At 38.5% G+C, this 21,686-nt stretch overlaps 1 protein-coding gene across 4 annotated transcripts in view; it reads right to left on the bottom strand.

Annotated features, from left to right (window-relative positions):
• Positions 1-21,686, bottom strand: part of eri3.S (ERI1 exoribonuclease family member 3 S homeolog) — a 166,210-nt gene that overhangs the window by 120,653 nt on the left and 23,871 nt on the right. For all 4 annotated transcript variants that reach the window (XM_018260853.2, XM_018260852.2, XM_018260851.2 and 1 more), the window contains exons 4-6: positions 19,595-19,654; positions 18,455-18,546; positions 4,634-4,706 (exon numbers count right to left, since the gene is read on the bottom strand). In XM_018260853.2, the coding sequence (XP_018116342.1) occupies positions 4,634-4,706; positions 18,455-18,546; positions 19,595-19,654 (225 nt within the window). The remainder of the gene's footprint in view (positions 1-4,633; positions 4,707-18,454; positions 18,547-19,594; positions 19,655-21,686) is intronic.

The raw sequence follows: 21,686 nt of genomic DNA, 5'->3' as shown, positions 1-21,686 counted from the left end.
AACTAGGGTCTATTTGCAAACACCTGACTTCCAGTTCAGTTACCCAGAGAAAACCAACAAGATATTTTAGCTCATTTCATGTTCAATGCTTACTACTAATGTGAAGTTTTTCTGCTTTTCAGAATATCTGTGCGCCATCCACTGTAAAGAATATTGACCAATCTCATTAACCCAGTGAAAAGCTTTACATACAACATGCAGCATTAATGAGGAATGCAGAGTGACTTGACCACCTCTGCTATAAGTCAGAAAACAGCAGTCACCCCACTCGTTTGTCTCCACATCCCATAGTACAGATGGACTCACAGCAGTAACAGGTAGAAGAGCATTTCTTAGTAGAAGTCTGCTTCAAGCACTGAATGTTCCATAAATTACTAGGGGAAGTGATAAAAGGAGAGTTGACCACTTCTGTCTTCTGACTCGTGGTGTAGTGTTGAAAACATGTACAATTAAACTAAGGGCTACCAGCCCCCTACTGCAGCAAACGGTATCACGATGCTTGTCAAGAAAGCCCATCTAAAGGTTGTGGGGCACTAGCCTAAGTGATTGTTTATATACTGATCAATACTAAATAATTATATAATGATTTGAGCACTGATGTTCAAACTAAAGATAAATACTACATTTTAAACTTCTTAAAATATGCATATTTTCTCTGTAAGATGCCATTTGCGGTTTACTATGAACTTGATTATCAAGTTCCTCCAAAAATGTAATTACATATACAGGTATGGGACCTGTTATCCAGAATGTTTGGGACCAGGGGCTTTCCGAATAATGGTTCTTTCCATAATTTGGATCTTCATACCTTGAGTCTACTAGAAAATCTTGCAAACATTAAATAAACACAGTAGGCTGGTTCTGATTCTAGCAAGGATTAATTATATCTTAATCAAGAACAAGGTACTGTTTTATTATTACAGATAAAAAGGAAATGATTTTTAAAAATTTGGATTATTTGGATAAAATGGTGTCTATGGGAGATGGCCTTTCTGTAATTTGGAGCATTCCGGATAACAGGTTTCCAGATAATGGATCCCATACTTGTATAATACATAGGGGCACATTTACTATGGGTCGAATTTCGAAGTGCTAAAACTTATAAATTGAAAAAAATCGATAGTCGAAGTTTTTTTTAAAATTAAATTTAGCAGTTTTCGATCTAATTAAAATCGTTCAATCGATCGATCGACTTTTAAAAAATTAGCCAAATGTTGGCTATGGGTTCTAGGAGGTCCCCATAGGCTAACATAGCAATTCAGCAGGTTTAAGGTGGCAAAGTGTCGAAAGTTTTTTAAAGACAGTTCTTTGATTTTCGAATGTATACACGAACAGATGGACGGCACTCCGATGAAAAACAGGTTTTTTATTGCTGGGCACTGTGGAAATACATAGGCCTTACGCGTTTCGGGAACACCTTCCCTTAATCATAGGCTTTGATTTTCGAATGGTCTAATATTCAACGTTTTTTCAATTCGAATCGAAGTCGGCCTATTCAATGGTCGAAGTACCCAAAAATTACTTAGAAATTTGAAGTTTTTGAATTCGAAAATTCACTTTGAATTCACTTCGTCCCTTAGTAATATGCCCCATAATGTTAAGAAAATGTATAACATGCTATTAACTCAATTCATTTACTGGGGTATGTATCCTTTTCTCAAGTATGTTAGAAAACGTTACTAAAAACACCACTAATTACACAGCACAGACAGAGGGCAACTTAAACATTAAATCTGTCATTTGTGATTGCATGTCACATTAGATTAGAATAATTTGTGGAATTTTACTGGCTATGCCCAGTAGCTTTGTACATTTGAAGAATGTGCATGAATTTCTCCTAAAGGCAGAGGAATAAGATACAAAGATACAAAGGCTTGGCACCCACCTCTTGATTAGCCAAGTCACAGCCTAGGTTTCTTGGTCTGCCAGCTACAAGCTACTAACCGCTCACCAAAAGTTTACTGAACTTCAAAAGGCGAAGAGTAATGGTCAGTGAACTGCACAATGCCTCACTGTGCTTTCAGAATGCATTTGCAAAAGGCCAGCAATCAGCTCAAAGATTTGCTCTGACAGCACACAACCCCGCTTTCCTTGCAGATACATTGCATAAAGTCAAGTAAGTCTACATGTTTTTAGCACTTTCTTTGTAAAAGAATACTTTTTTCATCAATTGTGTTAAAGAAGTGACAAATCTAGTACCTACATCTTATTTGATGAATAAAAAAAATATCTAGCATCCATAGCATATGTGAGATTAAAAGAAAATAGGTAGAGTGATCTCTTTTATCTATAAAATACATCCTGGCAATGTGCGGTTCAACTAAAAGCCAACCAGCTCCCAACCCTAGCCTGCCCCGAGACCTGCTCGTCTCTAAAAAGTCACGAGGGGATAAGGCAAACAGATGTATGAATAAGTCATTCACAGGTGGTCAGTGGACAAATTGGGGGCCCACTAACACTGCAGGCTGTGGGCAGAGTTTGGCCTGCCACCCGTTAAAAACTGTATTTTGCCAACCTGAGCTATGTGAGCTATGTGCCTTGCCACTCCCTACCATGTGCATCTGAATGACATGGAAAGCAGTAGCAGGTAGGGGGAGAAGGGATATCAGCAAGCCTGCTACATCAACCGCTCTTGGATCCTGCACGGACTAATGCTGGCTCTAAAGGCCATGCCACAGCTCTGTTTCAAATCATAGATGCCTGCAGCTGTTTGCAGACAGCAAACGTAGCAAAGTGAAAAAAATTGGCAAATTGTGGCACTTTCTGCACAGTTTTCAGCTTTGCAAATAAGGCCTAGTGTTTTTCATTCTGCTTGTCTAGTCAGAGCAATTTATTCAAAACTTGAAAATGTACACCCTATTAAAGGGGTTTTTCACCTTCAACACCTAGTTTGCAATACATATCATGTTAAAAATATGCAGACTTTTCATGATTTCTGACAGTTCCCTAAGCCTAGCCCTCTGCTCTTCTGATGATCTGTGTGACTACTTTGCTGAGCTGGCTGACTACTGTTACTTTGTATCAACAGCCAGCTGTTCTCGGCCTGCATCTTCCAAACCTCACAATTCCCTGCACACATGATTTCAAGAAGGAAAGGAATATCACAGTGCAATGCATTTTGGGTTATGTAGTTCCTGCATGCTGTCTGTAAGCCGTGGAGAAGTTGTTACAATCAGTGTTTTAGTCCATCCTTCCCTGCCAGGATTTCAAATGATGCAGAAAGAACTGTTAAACAGCTGGATTTCGGCATAGAAAATGGCATATATTCATACTTTTTGAAGAAACAGGTAACTGTGATGGATATATTAGAGGTTTCTGTGTTATGTGGGCCTCTATCAAATTTTGGTTTGGAAGCCAGAGTTCCCTTTAATCTTAGATTTTGAAAAAACAGCAAAAAATAAATTATCATTATTATTACAGGTATGGGTGTTTACCACTGCCCAAAATAAAAAGTTGTTTGCAGTAACACTGCTGGAGTTTCTTTTCCTTCCTCTATACTTGGATCTTTGTAGCAGTTGCAGCATAGAGCAACCATTAAGGAATCGGACACAAATCGTTTGGAAAATTGTACTGACCACCGTCCCCCTCTTCTATTTGTATTACAGGTATGGGACCTGTTATCCAGAATGCTCGGGACCTGGGGTTTTCCGGATAACGGATCTTTCCGTAATTTTGGTCTTCATGCCTTAAGTCTACTAGAAATTAATTTAAACAATAAATAAACCCAATAGGCTGCTTTTCCTTCCAATTAGGATTAATTATATCTTAGTTGGGATCAAGTACAAGCTACTGTTTTATTATTACAGAGAAAAAGAAAATAATTTTTAACAATTTGGATAATTTTGGATAAAATGGAGTCTATGGGAGACAGCCATTCCGTAATTCGGAGCTTTCTGGATATTGGGTTTCTGGATAAGGGATCCTATACTTGTACCATGTATTCATATAGCGCAAACACATTTCGCAGCGCTGTGTTGAAAAGTAATTGAAAGAAGTCTTTATTTCTGGGGAACAATCTGAAAAAAGTGTTTGAAAGTAGGGATACACTGAATCCAGGATTCGGTTCGGGATTCAGCCAGGATTTGGCCTTTTTCAGCAGGATTCGGATTCGGCCGAATCCTTCTTCCCGGCCGAACCGAATTTGCATATGCAAATTAGGGGCGAGGAGGGAAATCGCGTGACTTTTTGTCACAAAACAAGGAAGTAAAAAAAATTTCCCCTTCCCATCCCTAATTTGCATATGCAAATTAGGATTCGGATTCGACCGAATCTTTCACGAAGGATTCGGGGGTTCGGCCGAATCCAAAATAGTGGATTTGGTGCATCGCTATTTGAAAGGTAAACAACCCCTTTAATGCAACCTATGATTCTGTTTCACTTAGTTATACCGGTAAATACCAGTTCTGTCAAGGGAGAAATTCATTCACACACAGTAATCTTTTAGATAAAACATTAGAATACATGGCATGGACCCCCAATTAAATGGGTAAAAGGGAGGGTACTGGAAGCTTGTCAAGCCCCAGGAAATCGGGTGGTTGCGGAATCCCACTTAATTTCTATACAAATAATAACAGTGAAAATCACCCGAGGACAAATGCATTAGAAGACAAAAGGGATGTTGTGAAGAAAGTACCTTTTTCAGATTAATCCACTGCTTGAAGTAATCTGCAACCTGCAGTCCTAAATATTCACACTGTCCTGGCAGCCTGTTAGAATAAATAAAAAAAGAAAGTTAAGTATAACCTGTTTTTTTTATGATGCTCACCATTTAAACTATGCAAAACCACATTTACCTGAATACTGTTTAAACAAAGAACAATATCTTTCTTTATTGTGGCACGTTCCAGGGCAGGGAAAGACTGTTTCTGTCCTAAGGTGGTTGCAATATCTAAATATATTATATTGTAATAGGAACAACAGTTTGGTGCCAAAAAGGACTGTAATGAAATTGGTGACAAATTCTTACTTCCCTTACAATTGTTTTTTCAAAGAAGTCAGGCACAAAGTTGCCAAATAATTTATTAAATCTAAAAGATATCAGAAAATGTGGAGACAAGGCTGTAAATGTACATTTTTAAAGCAGCTATTATTCCAGCTGGAAGAGAGAACATTGGATTTCAGTGATAAATGCATACAACTCCTTATCACTTTCCTTAAGTGAGCACTGTGCTGGTGTAATGATGAATGGTGCTAGAAAGCAGCTAAACGGTCTTCCATATCTTCTCTCACACTAAACAGGGCATCATTATCATGAGATGGCATGAGGTGAAATACAACCGAGGATGTGAAGAGAACAAGGGAGTGAGGGAAAAGAGGGGGAGAAAACTAATTGAACAACAATGGTAAAGATAACACTGAACGTGTTATCTAAATTGTAACACCTTTATCTGGGGCTGGAGAGTGACAGTCAAGCACAAATTACTCTTCCCCTTTTGTATTGTATCCTCTCCTGCAAACAGAAGCTGATAAAACATGTCAGAGGGGTGATAACTTATCAATTTAACCCTAATTATCCTGGGGGTCATTGGTGGAAATAGGGGTTTTGCATCCTAACAGGTTCTGCTAGTCTCTACTATGATATAAATAAATAATAAATTAATTAATCTAAATGGGTAGAGGAGTGAGGAAAAGCGAGGTGGGGTGGAGGAGCAAATGGAGAGGCAGTAAGGAAACATGTCGTAATTGAATTTCATCTCTCAGGTGGTCCCAGTGTATCAAAAATTAATGCTGCCGTCTCCCAACTAATCAAACTAGGTTAATGTCCATCTGCTGCCGGGTTCAGGCAGTCAAGAGACAAAAGGATGGGGTCAGCCTAGGTACTTTTAGAACAGATCCTGCACTGGTTATAAAATAAAGATATGCAGTGGGTGACAGGGGCAGGCAAAAACATGTAGACAATGCAGATATTTATAAGACTGATTTCAACCTCAATAAAATTCCCTAGGGAGACATAAATGCACTGTGTGAATCTGTATAGCTTAGCTTGAATTTGTCTTCACTTGTGTCTTCTTAGCTGAATGCAATTATAGCTTTTGTTTTATTTATTTGCATTTTCTCTACCAATAATAATCAGCCAATAATAATAAGTTTACTTCAGGACTCACATTCTTATCTATGCAAAATATAACAAATATGACCAGAAATAATATCTGATGCACCCTTAAAACAAGAGAATCAAAGAAAAAAGCTAAATGAATTAATAAATAATAAATTATTTGCTGTAAATTAACAATGCAAAGAGCTGAAAATACATAATTTATACTATCACACAGCTAAAAACTTAGTACAATTTAAAAAATAAAATGAAATTTTGTGAAAAGACATTTTAGGTATCCTCCACAAAAGATTAGGTCAAATTAGGTAAAAAAAAAAAAACTAATTTGAAAATTAAAATATTTAAATGTTTACATAGTTACATAGTTAAATCGGCTTGAAAAAAAAGTCCATCAAGTTCAACCCCTCCAAATGAAAACCCAGCATCCATACACACACACCCCTCCATACCTATTATAAAAACTATTATACAACAAACACAATTACTTTTATTTGAAATGTGTGATGTGTGTAAATGTATGGTTGTACATTTGCAATCTCAAAACATAATTAGGGTTATTGAAAAGGTTTGAAATTTCCATGAAGTTAGGAGTCATTTTAAAGAACAATAGAGAGCATAGGTAATGGTTTTGTCATATTATATAGAGCATTTTTATTAAGGAGAGTTTTATGCTAACAGTGAATATGTACAGGGCTGTCCTCAGGTATCTTCAGGTATCTTCCTGCAAAGAAATTGTCACACACATTTCCCATATTTAAAGGGGATGTTCACCTTCCAAACACTTATTCCAGTTCAGTTGCTTTTGTTTACCAGAAAAACACTTTTTAAAATTGCTTTACATCTTTTATTTTTCAATGGTTTACCAAGACTGAAGTTAAACGTTTAAAGGGCACCTGTTGCCAAAATACATTATCCTCAACCATAGGTGTGGGCCTGCACTCCGTTTGGGGGTAACAGTAGGTTTTGTTTTGGGTTTTTTTAACTTTCCCCTTAAACCCTTACATTTAACAGTTTCTTTGTTAAAAATCTGCAAACGATTCTCATTTAATTTGACACACATTCCATTTACGTTGTATCCCCACACAGTAACCTAGAACTGAATGGCTTCTAATGACCAATCAGAATAAGTTTAATATTGAGTTATTTGTTCATCATACACTACATTTTTATTTTTAGACCAAATATAATTGCAACCAACATTTTCACACACTTCATCATACTGTTATTCAGTGTACACATATTTACCATCTATAATGACAGCATTTTATCAAATATATAATAAGGACACCAGATGCATAATAAGATGGAGCTTATTACTAAAAAGGGTGGCAGAGAAGAAGATAAGGTGACAAGGAGCCCTGCTCCTTCCTTTACCTTCAGAATTTATTTACTTTAACTTGTCCCAATACAACAAGTCTATAAGCCGCACATCAGCCTTAAATATCACTGCGCATGAAGTGGAAACATGACAGCAGGGAACTGGAAAAAAAAGACTGAGTGGGATCTCAATCTGCTGTCAACCAGCTCTAATGAACTGCACCATCAACATAGCTCAATTGGTTATTTTTACATTTTTGTATTTTATTATTTTAGAATGAGCAAGGAGTTTAGTGTCCATACTGTTTGACTGATTTTAGAGCTGAAAGGAAGGAATTGTCATATGCTTGCAAAGTGCTGTTTGCTAGTCCTGGGTGACTTTTCCCCAAATATTATAAATAGAATTTGAAATTTTAAAACCATAAATAAAATAAAAGTATTTTATGCATAACTTCTAAAACTTTCCACAAAACGAAGATAATCATGTGTGCTGATAAGAGGCAGTAGAGGATCCTTCTTGGGTGTTGGTTTCTCCAGTTTATTTAATTCCTATTTGAGGGGACATAAAAGCAGTTAATGGGAGTATGCAATTCGAAGAGTTTTGGTTTTGTGTGAACAATTTCACATTTGCATGAATTTAATCTCAGATTTGTCCTAGTGTGCAAGGTTTGTAATAAAGCTTTTACTGAAAGTTCATTATTTTTGCATCACATAAAATACCACCTTTAGGCAGGCCTTTAAAATGAACTAAGAACAATACAAATTTGCAATGTAATAGTTGTCAAATAAATATTAGTTATTAAATTGAAAAAAAAAAATAGTGGATTTTTCTTCTCCGGTTTAAGGACTTTTCCCTGTAGCCATGAAAACTTTTCACTGACTTTTTTTAACTATGTCAACTAAGACAAATCAAGAATCTGGAGAATTCTTGGAAATTTTTGTACCTTTTGGTATTAAAAAAAATGGTTGAAACAGGTTAAAACTAGAGATGTTCAAAAGTCATAAGTTTTCATAAGTGAGAATTAGCTCCAGTAAAAACAAAACTGATCTTTGATAAATCTGTTCCTATGTACTACTTCTAGGGTGTAATTTTATTTATTTATTTATTTTAAAGGGGGAATTCACAAAAGTGGTGATATTAAGACAAATCTGGAAATTTGCCATATTCACAAACCTCTCCACTTCTTCGAATTTGTCTTTTAAACTGACATTTTTAAGATTTTTTCGTTTGCATGAAATTTTAAACAACATTTTAAATGCATTTTTATGTGGGCTGCTTTGTTTTTTTTGCCAGGGCTGATTTTTACTCCCAGTCTGGCCCTGCTCTGGTGTACTGGCATCAGTTAATAGTGCTGAGCAGCACTACTAATGGATGTATTTTGAAAAAAACATGTTTTCCCATGACAGTATCCCTTTAATGTTTACATGATTTTCTAGTAGACTTAAGGTATGAAGATCCAAATTACGGAAAGATCTGTTATCCGGAAAAATACCAGGTCCCGAACATTCTGGATAAAAGGTCCCATACCTGTTTATTCTGCCATCTATATTCCAAGAGCTGCAATGCTGCCTTCAGACATCAGGCTCCCTATACTCTCTAGAACTTAAGCTTAAATGGGGAACTGGAAACAAATCATGTGATCTTTTCTACAGTAGAGTTTACTCTGTGCACAGTGTATACTTATAGAAGGTTCTTAAAGGGATACTGTCATGGAAAAACATGCACTGAAATCCATTTCTCAAAAGAGCAAACAGATTTTTTTTTTATTCAATTTTGAAATCTGACATGGGGCTAGACATTTTGTCAGTTTCCCAGCTGCCCCAGTCATGTGACTTGTGTCTGCACTTTAGGATGGAATTACTTTCTGGCAGGCTGTTATTTCTCCTACTTAATGTAACTGAATCAGTCTCAGTGGGACTTGGCTTTTACTATTAAAGGTCAGTAACTTAAAAAAAAAAAATTCAAAAATTCGTTAGTATACAACGAAAAACACCAAGACAAATTAAAGTTTAAAATAGCAAAGCCTTTATTAAGAAATAACTTACATAAACTCCACTTCCTGTCCTCTTCAGAAACGGCGAAAAGGCGACCATCCATTCTGCGGCGCTTGACTTCTCCTCCTTGGCTATTCACTGACAGCGTGTCCTCTGCAGCCATCTCATTCTCCAGCTTTTCTTCATCCTCGCAGGAGCAGCAGTAGGAATGCAATGTCGGCAGGCTCCCCATTGGATTCACGAGGGGTGCAGGAAAGTAGAGGAGGGCAGTGCGTCCATTCCTGCCTTGAAGAACCGGTGCCGATACCTACTCCTCCTCCTGCGCTTCTGCTGCCGCAGGGTGTGTATTCAGCGTGGTATATTAGCATGGAGTTCAGAAGCAGCCAGGAGAGGGGCCACATGAAGGGGCATGGAGCACTGAGCAGCTAACTCCGGGTTCGTCGCAACAGAGCCACCTGGTCGGTTATGTGCAGATCCGGGAAGAAAGGGATGTTCCTGGCCCACAACGCTGAACAGTAACCGGCCGCCAGCTCGCAGATGTCCACACCTCTGAACAGTAACCGGCCGCCAGCTCGCAGATGTCCAGAGCGCTGAACAGTAACCGGCCGCCAGCTCGCAGATGTCCACAGCGCTGAACAGTAACCGGCCGGTATCTATATAGTATGTGTTTGCGATATTTCCCAGCCCTGGCTGCACATTTCCTCTTCTATCTCTTTGTTTTTGTCAGCGGTACAGCGAGGTAGGATGCCTCCGACCCAGCCGAACCCAGGCTAATACACTCTCACCAACGGCGACCCTTTGAACGGCCACTGCTACCTGTCCAGATACATCTCTCTGCTGCTGCGGGCCGAGCCCTACCCCACGTCCCGCTATGGAAGCCAATGCATACAGCCCAACAACATCATGGGCATTGAGAACATTGGCCTGGGTTCGGCTGGATCGGGGGCATCCTACCTCGCTGTACCGCTGACAAAGAGATACAAGAGGAAATGTGCAGCCAGGGCTGGGAAATATCGCAAACACATACTATATAGATACCGGCCGGTTACTGTTCAGCGCTGTGGACATCTGCGAGCTGGCGGCCGGTTACTGTTCAGCGCTGTGGGCCAGGAACATCCCTTTCTTCCCGGATCTGTACATAACCGACCAGATGGCTCTGTTGCGACGAACCCGGAGTTAGCTGCTCAGTGCTCCATGACCCTTCATGTGGCCCCTCTCCTGGCTGCTTCTGAACTCCATGCTAATATACCACGCTGAATACACACCCTGCGGCAGCAGAAGCGCAGGAGGAGGAGTAGGTATCGGCACTGGTTCTTCAAGGCAGGAATGGACGCACTGCCCTCCTCTACTTTCCTGCACCCCTCGTGAATCCAATGGGGAGCCCGCCGACATTGCATTCCTACTGCTGCTCCTGCGAGGATGAAGAAAAGCTGGAGAATGAGATGGCTGTCAGTGAATAGCCAGGGAGGAGAAGTCAAGCGCCGCAGAATGGATGGTCGCCTTTTCGCCGTTTCTGAAGAGGACAGGAAGTGGAGTTTATGTAAGTTATTTCTTAATAAAGGCTTTGCTATTTTAAACTTTAATTTGTCTTGGTGTTATTTTTTCATTGTATACTAACGAATTTTTGAAAAAATTTTTTTGATGTTACTGGTCCTTTAAGTGCTGTTCTTAGATCTTCCATGGAGCTGTTATCTTGTGTTAGGGAGCTGCTATCTCGTTACCTTCCCATTGTTCTGTTGTTAGGCTGCTGGGGGGGGTGATATCGCTCCAACTTGCAGTACAGCAGTAAAGAGTGATTGAAGTTTATCAGAGCACAAGTCACATGACTGGAGGCAGCTGGGAAATTGACAATATGTCTAGCCCCATGTCAGATTTCAAAATTGAATATAACAAAATCTGTTTGCTCTTTTGAAAAATGGATTTCAGTGCAGAATTCTGCTGGAGCAGCACTGTTAACTGATGCGTTTTTAAAAAAACACGTTTTCCCATGACAGTATCCTTTTAAGTAGCCTTTTTTGGTCAGCTGTACATGCTTGTCATTCCCACCCTAAATCCTTTAATATTAGAAATATGTTTCCAGGTGATGGTGTCAAAAGCTATAGCGCAAGGACTAGCTCAAAATTTGCTAGTAATTTTTTTTAACTATTTTTTAACTATGAGAAATTATGAATGTTCAAATTTTAACCAAGTCAGGGTAAATATGTAACTGAAAGTTTGTTTGGATTTATTAGATAGATGGTTGCTGTGTGACAGACCTTTCAGAAATAGGTGCATTGTCTTGCTGCAGGCAATTAACAAATTAAAAATGTAAAAGGATTTTTGTGAATTTGGGAATATGAATTAAGGTGCATGGCTGTGTAAACTGCTAATTAATAAGAGAATTATGTAGCTCTTGGTAGCCGGATACAAGTATGTTCACTTAGATAATAAATAAATAAAATTACAAGCTGAAAAAGTCTAGTTCAAACGACAAAGCAGAGTAGGGTTGAAAAGGTGGATGCAGAGAACCTCTGTGAATCAAGCAGTTTCTTTTCTAGGCTCATTCTCTCTTGTAGGCAGCCCGAGGCAGGTTCCGTCTCTCCAAGAGAGTGACAGCACTGTGACACTGTGAAAATAATTACTAACAAATCCTGGTGGTGACTGCAAACAGCTCTCTATATTTAGAAGCATGTTGTGGCACATTAGAAGAGGACTGCTGGAGAGATAAGCATCCAGGAGTGCCACTTCTAAGCCTTGAGCTGACTTAGGTGCATCCACAGTGTTCCTTTCCTCTTTAGGTCCATGTGAGACTTGTCAATGTACTGTCTGCTGTTGAGCAGACCAAAGACACTGATCACACCTCCTAATGAGAGACAAGCACCATCTCTGTGGAAAGCTGTGTCCAATGCAAGCAGGCAGTGTTTCTCTGTCCTATGGCTAGTCCATAGGTGTTTCATTACTGTTTATCTAAATCTGTTCTGAAACTTCAAATGTTGCATGAGCTGTAGTTGTCTGAAAAAAATATCTCCTCATGCTTTATAGAGTTCAGTCTACTGGTACACCCACAAACCCACTCAACCATTGCTCTCTCAGAGTATCTTCAATTTTGTTTTATTTGTATTTGTTTTTTTTATAATATACCTAATTGAATCTCTTGCCTAAAATCATGCTAATTAAGATTTTTTAGGTAAGCACTTTCAGGCAATCCTGAAAGAGGACCAAGCATCAAAATTGAACCCATTTACCTTTGTCCTTAAATGAATATATTAGCCGTGCTGGGGTTGTTTACCTTCCAACTGCTTTATACAGTTCAGATTGTTCACCAGAAATAAGGACTTTTTTGCAATAGCTTTCCATTTTTTATTTTTCACTGTTTTTATAAAACTGAAGTTTAATGTTCCCATTTGTTAGTGCACATTCAATGCAGGTATATGGGTGGGAACAGAAGGCAGAACCAGGAACTCATTTAGTAATATTAGAGTCCGTGCTATCTACCCAATTCCCATTGGCTAATCCCACCCCTTGCCTATCTAAGATCTAAGATCCATCTCCGACTGCCCCCTAACTCAAGCACCCAATTGGCAAAGAGCACACTGTACACATCATTGTTTGGGGTCCATGCTGTAAGGGATGAGCACAGGGTTGAAGGCTGCAGCTACATGTTGCTGATCTGGCTTTAAAATTCACACATAAAAATTAAAGCCTATATGGTTGAACAAATTATGATGTGGATGGGTGGGGTCCACGAAAATTTTGTTGTACAGTTGCCAAAAAAACTCTCTCTGGTTTTAACAGTGACCCCTTCATTTTGTTAAATTTTCCATCTCTCACTCCCCCACTGTTTTAATGTGGAATACACGCGATATTGACCCCCGACGTTAGCTCAGTCTTTTCAGGTTCAGTCTCTGGTCCTTTAGAAAGATGTCTGATCCGGATACATTGGTAAATTAGTAGAATCACATAACATCCTCCACCATTGGCTCATTAGCCACCATACAGGCTAAGCGTACTTGGTGAATTCACAAATGAGATTCCTGTACAAGATCTGCTGAACGTATGTGGAAGATATCATGTACTCAGGCAGACTTAATTCATTATAAATTTCTACTATCATGCCTTGTCGAAGGCCAAGCAAGAGTACTACAGTACCCTTATAAACAATAACAAATCCAAACCTTGTTGCCTGTTTTCTAAATTCAGTCCTTTTTCACTTTTACCGCTTTCATCTAAGCTCCTAGAATGTATTGTGCTCTCCTGTATTATTACCTTTCTACATGCCCACTGGTGGACCTCTGCACTCTGGTTTCGTGCCTACACACTCTACTGAGACTGTGTTGTGCAGAGTTAAAAATGATCTTCAGGTTGCCAAAGCCAAAGGTCACTTCTCTATCCCTATGCTCCTTGACCTACAGTATCATCTGCATTTGAAACAATTGATCACTCTCTCCTGATGCAAGTTCTGCATTCGCTTGGTATCCATAACCAGGCAGCATCTTGGCTCCCTTCTTATCTCTCTAACTGTTAATTCATGGTCTTGTTTGCTAGTGAAACCTAATTTCCAGTTCCACTTAATTTGGCTTTAGCTATCATCTGTATGCTGATGATACCCAAATAATTCACTTCTTCATTAAAAGCTAAAACCGAGGCTCAAATCTCTGTCTCCTAGCAATCTCCAACTGGATGAACCAGTGCCACTTCAAACTCAACCTAACAAAAACTGAACAAATCACCTTTCCACTTAAGCCTGGTCCTACTCCCCCATTTACTATCTCTATTGATGGAATGCTCATTAATCCTGTCAACTCTGTCTTGGGGTAATCTTTGACTCTTTTCTTTCTTTCTCTAATCATATTAACACCACTGTCAAAACTTTTCACTTTTTCTTACGCAATATTGCCAGAATCTGTCCCTCTCTTTCACCTGCTACAGCCAAGACGCTCATAGTAGCATAGTAAAATATTAAGTAAGGTTGAAAAAAGACACGCCCATCAAGTTCAACCTTTTAGTTTTTTGGGTTTTTTTATCTGCCTAACTGCTAGTTGATCCAGAGGAATGCACAAAAACCCATCTGAAGCCTCTCCAATTTGCCTCAGATGGGGAAAAATTCCTGACTCCAAAATGGCAATCGGACTAGTCTCTGGATCAACTTGTACTATGATCTATCTCCCATAACCCTAGATTCCCTCAATTGCTAAAAAGCAATCCAACCCATTCTTAAACCTATCTAATGTATCAGCCTGTACAGCTGATTCAGGGAGAGAATTCCATATCTTCACAGCTCGCACTGTAAAAAAAAAACCCTTCCGAATATGTAGGCGGAATCTCTTTTCTTCTAATCGGAATGGGTGACCTCGTGTCAGCTGGAAAGACCTACTGGTAAATAAAGCATTAGAGAGATTATTATACGATCCCCTTATATATTTATACATAGTTATCATATCACCCCTTACTCGACTCTTCTCCAGCGTGAACATCCCCAATTTGGCCAGTCTTTCCTCATAGCTAAGATTTTCCATACATTTTACCAGCTTAGTTGCCCTTCTCTGTACCCTCTCTAATACAATAATGTCCTCTTTGAGTGATGGAGACCAAAACTGTACGGCATATTCTAGATGGGGCCTTACAAGTGCTCTATACAGTGGAAGAATGGCCCCCTCCTCCCCTGACTCTATGCCCCTTTTAATACAGCTCAAGAACTTATTTGCCCTTGATGCTGCTGACTGGCATTGCTTGCTACAGCCAAGTTCATGCATGATCTCATCTTATCCCGACTAGACTACTGTACCCTTCTAATAACTGGCCTCCCTTACTCCCATCTTTCCTCTCTACAATTTGGATAAATACTGCCAGAATTCTCGTCCTCTCATCCAAAAGGGTACAGGTCCCTCTCCTGTTGAAGTCCTTATCATGGCTTCCCATAAAACAAAGAATAACTTACAAACTCCTCCTCATAACCTTCAAAGCCCTTCACTCCTCTGTGCCTACCTACATCTCACCCCTTGTCTCTCTAAATGCTCCCGGCAGAATCCTCCGCTCCTGTTGCAACCCCCACTACTACTGCTGTTTCCCGCATCCAACACTTCTGTCTTGCTGCTCCTTATATTTGGAATGTCATTTCTGAATTTCTCTGGAAAGTATCCTTCCTCAATGTCTTCAGTACTAACTTCAAAGACTACCTCTTGGAGCACATGCATAACACCTGAACTGGGAACCAGCACTTATATGGCAGTGTCAACCACTGTAACCTACAGCACTTAATATCCCTCTGATCTGTGTCTGTACATTACCCTTCCATTTAGACTGTAAGCTCTATGGGGCAGGGACCTCCTTGACAATAAGCACTTGTAACTATACTTTGAATTTATGTGTATTGTATTTTGGTCTTATTTGTACTTATTATTGCAATGACCCCATTTGTTCTACTAATTTATGTTCTGCTGTACAGTGCTTTGCCCTCAACAAGCGCTATACAAATAAAAATATACATACATAAGGAATAATTACAATGGTGCATTGTACCTTCCTTAAATATATCCTTAAGTATCTATGAAGAGAGTAAAGGGGTATCTTTAGGGCAATTGACAAACACATTATGGTGATAACAGCGAGCTGTAGTGATACTGAAAACACTATACTAACTAGAGCACTGAATTCAATTCAGAAAAATGTCATTGTTATGCATTTACACAAACAGTTGACCACAAACCTGGCACTTATGCTTGCAGCCTGAACGCTTTGCAGTGTCATCGAAAACTACTTGGGCCTTGTGGTGTGCCTAAAATTCAAAGCCTCTGCTGCATAACCTATTATGGCACTGGTTTGATTTTACAGTTTTATTGGTTGGTTTTATAACGCCAAGCTCCATTACATTATGCGCTATCCAAAAGGAAATGGAGCAGTTTAGGGATTTGCTTCCCTTCCCTTGGGCTGGAAATCTTGGAATTACAAATCTAATTGTACTGGACCATAAATTATAAATTAATATATAAAAATGTAACTAATCATTGAGAATACCTGAATATATTATATTCGTGTTTAGCAGTAATACATGCAAATAAAAGGGAAATTTGGCTGATATTCTCTGTTTGCTTTAGGGCTTTTCTTAAATCCCACTTTGAGTCTCATTTCCCTCTTCAGAGGACACTATAAAAATATAATTTGCTGTCTGTAACTCATTATTTTTTATTTTCTTATTAAGCTCTACATTTGAAAATTGATGCCAAAATAAAACTAACCATCACTTACACATTCCAGATATCAATTTACTGCCATATGAGTGCTGGTCTTAATACACACCCCTAATTATAATTCATGTCTTAAGAGGCATCATTAGATTGAATGTTTGAGGGAAAGCAACAACAGATGGCTATAATCATTTGGTTTTGGTCTATGCCTTTTCCCAAAATTCTGACTACTAACATTAATGGCTTGATACCAATCAAAATGCAAAACATATCAAGTATTCTACAGTGTACAGAAAAATTAATGCATCACATGGACAGTGGCTCAACTTAATATGGGTAATATTTAAAGAATGTATTATGACAATAAACTATAGCTGCTATAATCAGTACATATGTCTTATAAAACTAGGCAGGTCAGTTTATTTAACTTCAAATAATCGCTTATTCAAGAATACATTTTGGTCAACTGTAGCACTTCAATGCACTTCGCATTCATCAGAATAAAGAAAACATTCATATCAGTCAGGCGCTTATAGGAGAATGTAATAAGAGGTACTGTTTGCCCAGGTGCTGTAACCCACATCAGTCAATTAGATGTTTTCTTCTGTATCTACTAAATGCTACCTTCTTATCAGTTGTCACAGGTGACTACACCAGCAGCATACTTTACAACCCTTATTACATAACCCTTAATTATTATTAAAAGGTGCCTGGCACATTTTATTATTAGCAAATGTCTGCCTATTTAGATTTGCCCCCATCAAGTTGATAAAGACCATTCACTTCAATCAGCTATCCCATGACAAGTGTGTTTAAGTGTTCATTTTTACAGAGAAACTCTGCCACTGTGTATGAACCCCGTCAAGTAGCTGTAAAAACGAGTTTTGAAAATAGTTTTCCAACTCATTTTAAATTCTTTGCATTCATAACAGTTTTGCTCTGTATTTCTTCAAGTTGTTATCTTGGTTGTTACAGTGCAACTTATCCTAGAAACCAAGCAGCTGGCTACAAAAACTGGAGGCAAAGCTATTAAACACAAATATCTTCTTTCTTGCTATATAGCCTTAAGAAACCGAGGAATTTAAAACTAAGGCATTAAAGTTCATGTGAATGCCTACAATTCTTTAATGTCAATTACAGTATTATTATAATTATTCTAATGCCAATTTACATTAACCCAGTGGATGTTACAATTTAAGGCCCCTACTGCATTTATCCACTACGGTCAGTTTTATCAGAAACCAGTTAACCTGCCTGTATATAAAGCAGAAACTGTATTATTTGGAGGAAACCCTCGCATACGGAGTGTTCATAAAACTCCTTGGACACAGTGCCCAATGCTGCAAGACAGCAAACAGCAGCTGTTGACCTCTCCTCCTTGTTTGCTAATTTAGCAATTTATGAAACCAAAATCATTCAATCTTAAACAATAAATAGACTAACAACAATGTTTTTCTGGTACTGTTTTTGTATTGTTTTTTTGTTTTTATTGCTGTGGGTCCCTGACAGTGTGTGGCAATCAGGCAGTACTTTAAAATCAAATCTTACTAGAAAAATAAAACTATGAATAAGATTGCAAAAACTCCCCAGAATTGACACATTACAAGCATTACAACATATTAAACTTCTTTTTGTTACATAAAAGTCAAAGGTCTCTTGACTGACACCCAACGTAAAAAACTGGTTGAAAAAAACCATAAGCCAAGTGCTTCCCGCAGTCTAGCAACACACAATGATATTTAAGGTCATATTTATAAAGCTGTGTAAAAGCCTGGCAGAAATATAAAACACAGCTCATTATATAAGTGTTATTATCAAACTGATGTATTTTTAACACTTTTTTTTCTATTTTTTGCATATGAGAGAGAATTACTCACAAATAATTCCAAAGAAAAATAAGAGCACAAATAGTTTTTTTACTCACATAAGTTTCAAATCCCAGTCTCCACAAGTAACAAAGATGGACTTGACACTTGGATCTAAAAGGCCCTCTTTGGCCATCCACTCGTCGACTCTCTGATAAAACAGAGAAAGATCCATAAAAGAAATGGCAATGAGCAGCTTTCAGCTTTAAAAAGGTGCACTGCCTGTACACCGATAAGGCATTGTAATCAGAACAGGGAGAAAATTGAGATCTTATCTATTCTGGCCTATACACTCTTAACAAGATTTGTTAGTTGTTTACTAGAGAGGTGGGGGCAGAACAAGGGACAAACACTCGAAGGTCACAAAAGTGGTGGAAAACCTGGAGGAAAAAACATAAATGTGATAACTTACTTTGATGTTTACTAGACATCAATGGACATCATTTTTTACTGCAAATATGTGCTTTCTCCATATCTTACACTACGTGTACACTATTTATCACTACATATTCCACCACGGTTATACTAGAGCAATGCATATTTAAGTGCAGTATCCATACTGCGAAAAGAAATGGAAATTTGGATTACAAAAGAATACAGTAGAATTTACAGACATGTTAAAGTTTGCATAACCTCATAGAAGTTAAGGGAATTTGATAATTCATGGGCAGATTTTTTAGCATGCACTTAACTTGACCAGATTATGAAGAAACACTATGTGAGGTATTGGAAATATTCTTGTCTAGAGCCCAAGGTTTCTTGGCTGTTATAAAGCAAGACTTATTATTTCAATAAGAAATAAGCTTTTATTTAAGGTCAGCTATTCCCACTAAAATACAGTTGAAAAATGATGTGCATATATGGGACCTGTTATCAAGAATGCTAGGGACCTTGCGTTTTCTGTATAAGGGAGTAATTTTGATATCCACAACTTAAGTCAACTACATGAACACAGTCGTTATAGATTAGGTTGAAAAATGTACAGATAAATAATGAATTATATAAATGACTGTAAAAAATTTAACTATTTGTTAAATATTAAATATCAATTACAGTTTTTTTTCTATAATGGAGACAGTGCCTCTTTAAGGAAAAATAATAAAGCCAATCTGGGGAAAATTATTATCAAACATCTACTACACTTTTGGGTGTTATGGTGTAGTAAACGTATTACAGTAGTTACAAAAAGGAATTCTTACCTCAAGAACTTGACTTAGAGTTGGCTGTCCATCTACCATATCTTGGATAATTCCAGTCAGCTGAACAAAAAGAGAAAAATAATATTGAACAATATATATACAGATATATATATATAGATTGACATTTAAAGGGTCTTTTTCTAAACTGCAGAATATAATCAATGCAGTCACCCACATAATTTGAACATTTGATATAATTACAACAGTGGAATAAAGTGAGAGAGGGGTGCTGGTAGGCAATGAATGCAATTATGTATGAGAACCAAAGGGCCTGGGTGTCCGCAACCAAGTAAATCTATATACACAACTTCATAGGACTTAACCCCCTGCCCAAAAGGGTTCAAATACATTCAATGAGAATAGAACATATTGTTATAATAAAAGGCAATATTTATTAAACACCAAGCCAAAACACTTCAATTAATATCAATTAAAATAATAAGCAGCGCTGCATGTGGACGGGGATCCCCTTAATGCAAATATATTATATGCACTAGTGCAACATGGATATACACATGTATGTATGATGAATTGCTGCCTAATGAGACATGCAACAATATACTGAGCACCGCAGTGCGAAGGTAGAGTAAACCAATGTTCGAATTGGACGTATGTCCTTCAAGTGTCCAATATTGGTATCCAAAGCGAATTGCTACAAGTGCATAGTGATAATGATATATCCAGGGGTCAGAGAGAGCAGACGGATTGCCGCATCAGACCCGACGCCCTTATGGCCACTCGGTGCAAGGGTATGTGGTATCGTAATAGGGCTATTGGTGAATAAACGGGAATACACCCGACACAGTCCAGAAAAGGCACGGGGAGCCCACCCTTGTAAAGTGGAGTTAGTCAAAATACTATGTAAATTAGCGGGAGGGGCGGAAATGCTGTCGCCCAAAAAGATATCTCTGTGAAATACTCACAACCCCCACGATAAATCGCCTCAGCGGTGCATTGTGCGATGGACGTCACCAAAGCAATTCCGTCCATTATCAGCATGGATAGCTGTGTCTCATACCGACCCTGCAGGGGTCACGCAGCGGTCGTGGGGTCCCTGCAGGGTCGGTATGAGACACAGCTATGCATGCTGATAACGGACGGAATTGCTTTGGTGACGTCCATCGCACGGATGTACATGGGAGCGCCCACTGGACTTGTATAGTTGGGAACCATATTGCAACGCTGAGGCGATTTATCGTGGGGGTTGTGAGTATTTCACAGAGATATCTTTTTGGGCGACGGCATTTCTGCCCCTCCCACTGATTTACATAGTATTTTGACTAACTCCACTTTACAAGGGTGGGCTCCCCGTGCCTTTTCTGGACTGTGTCGGGTGTATTCCCGTTTATTCACCAATAGCCCTATTACGATACCACATACACTTGCACCAAGTGGCCATAAGGGCGTCGGGTCTGATGCAGCAATCCGTCTGCTCTCTCTGACCCCTGGATATATCATTATCACTATGCACTAGTAGCAATTCGCTTTGGATACCAATATTGGACACTTGAAGGACATACGTCCAATTCGAACATTGGTTGCTTTACTCTACCTTCGCACTGCGGTGCTCAGTGTATTGTTGCATGTCTCATTAGGCAGCAATTCATCATACATACATGTGTATATGCATGTTGCACTAGTGCATATAATATACAGTATTTGCATTAAGGGGATCCCCGTCCACATGCAGCGCTGCTTATTATTTTAATTGATTTTAAGTGAAGTGTTTTGGCTTGGTATTTAATAAATATTGCCTTTTATTATAACAATATGTTCTATTCTCATTGAATGTATTTGAACCTTTTGGGCAGGGGGTTAAGTCCTATGAAGTTGTGTATAAACATTTGATATAAATTATGTCTCAGAATGTCTTCCTCTTGCTTTTGCATTTTTTTTTTTTCGAAATGTGTTATTTTAGAACATTTTACAAAAACGGTACTCATTATGGAGAAAGAACAGAAGAAATAGTGTACAGTGAAACAGTTGGAGAACTAATGCTTTCCTTTCCCAAGATTAAGCTCAACAACTGCAGTACACTCACTGTCTTTGGTCGAAATAGAAAGAAATAGACAGAAGCCTTATACAGCATATA

The sequence above is a fragment of the Xenopus laevis genome, chromosome 4S, assembly GCF_017654675.1.
Source record: "Xenopus laevis strain J_2021 chromosome 4S, Xenopus_laevis_v10.1, whole genome shotgun sequence".
NCBI lineage: Eukaryota > Metazoa > Chordata > Amphibia > Anura > Pipidae > Xenopus > Xenopus laevis.
This window is presented reverse-complemented; position numbering and strand designations above follow the sequence as displayed.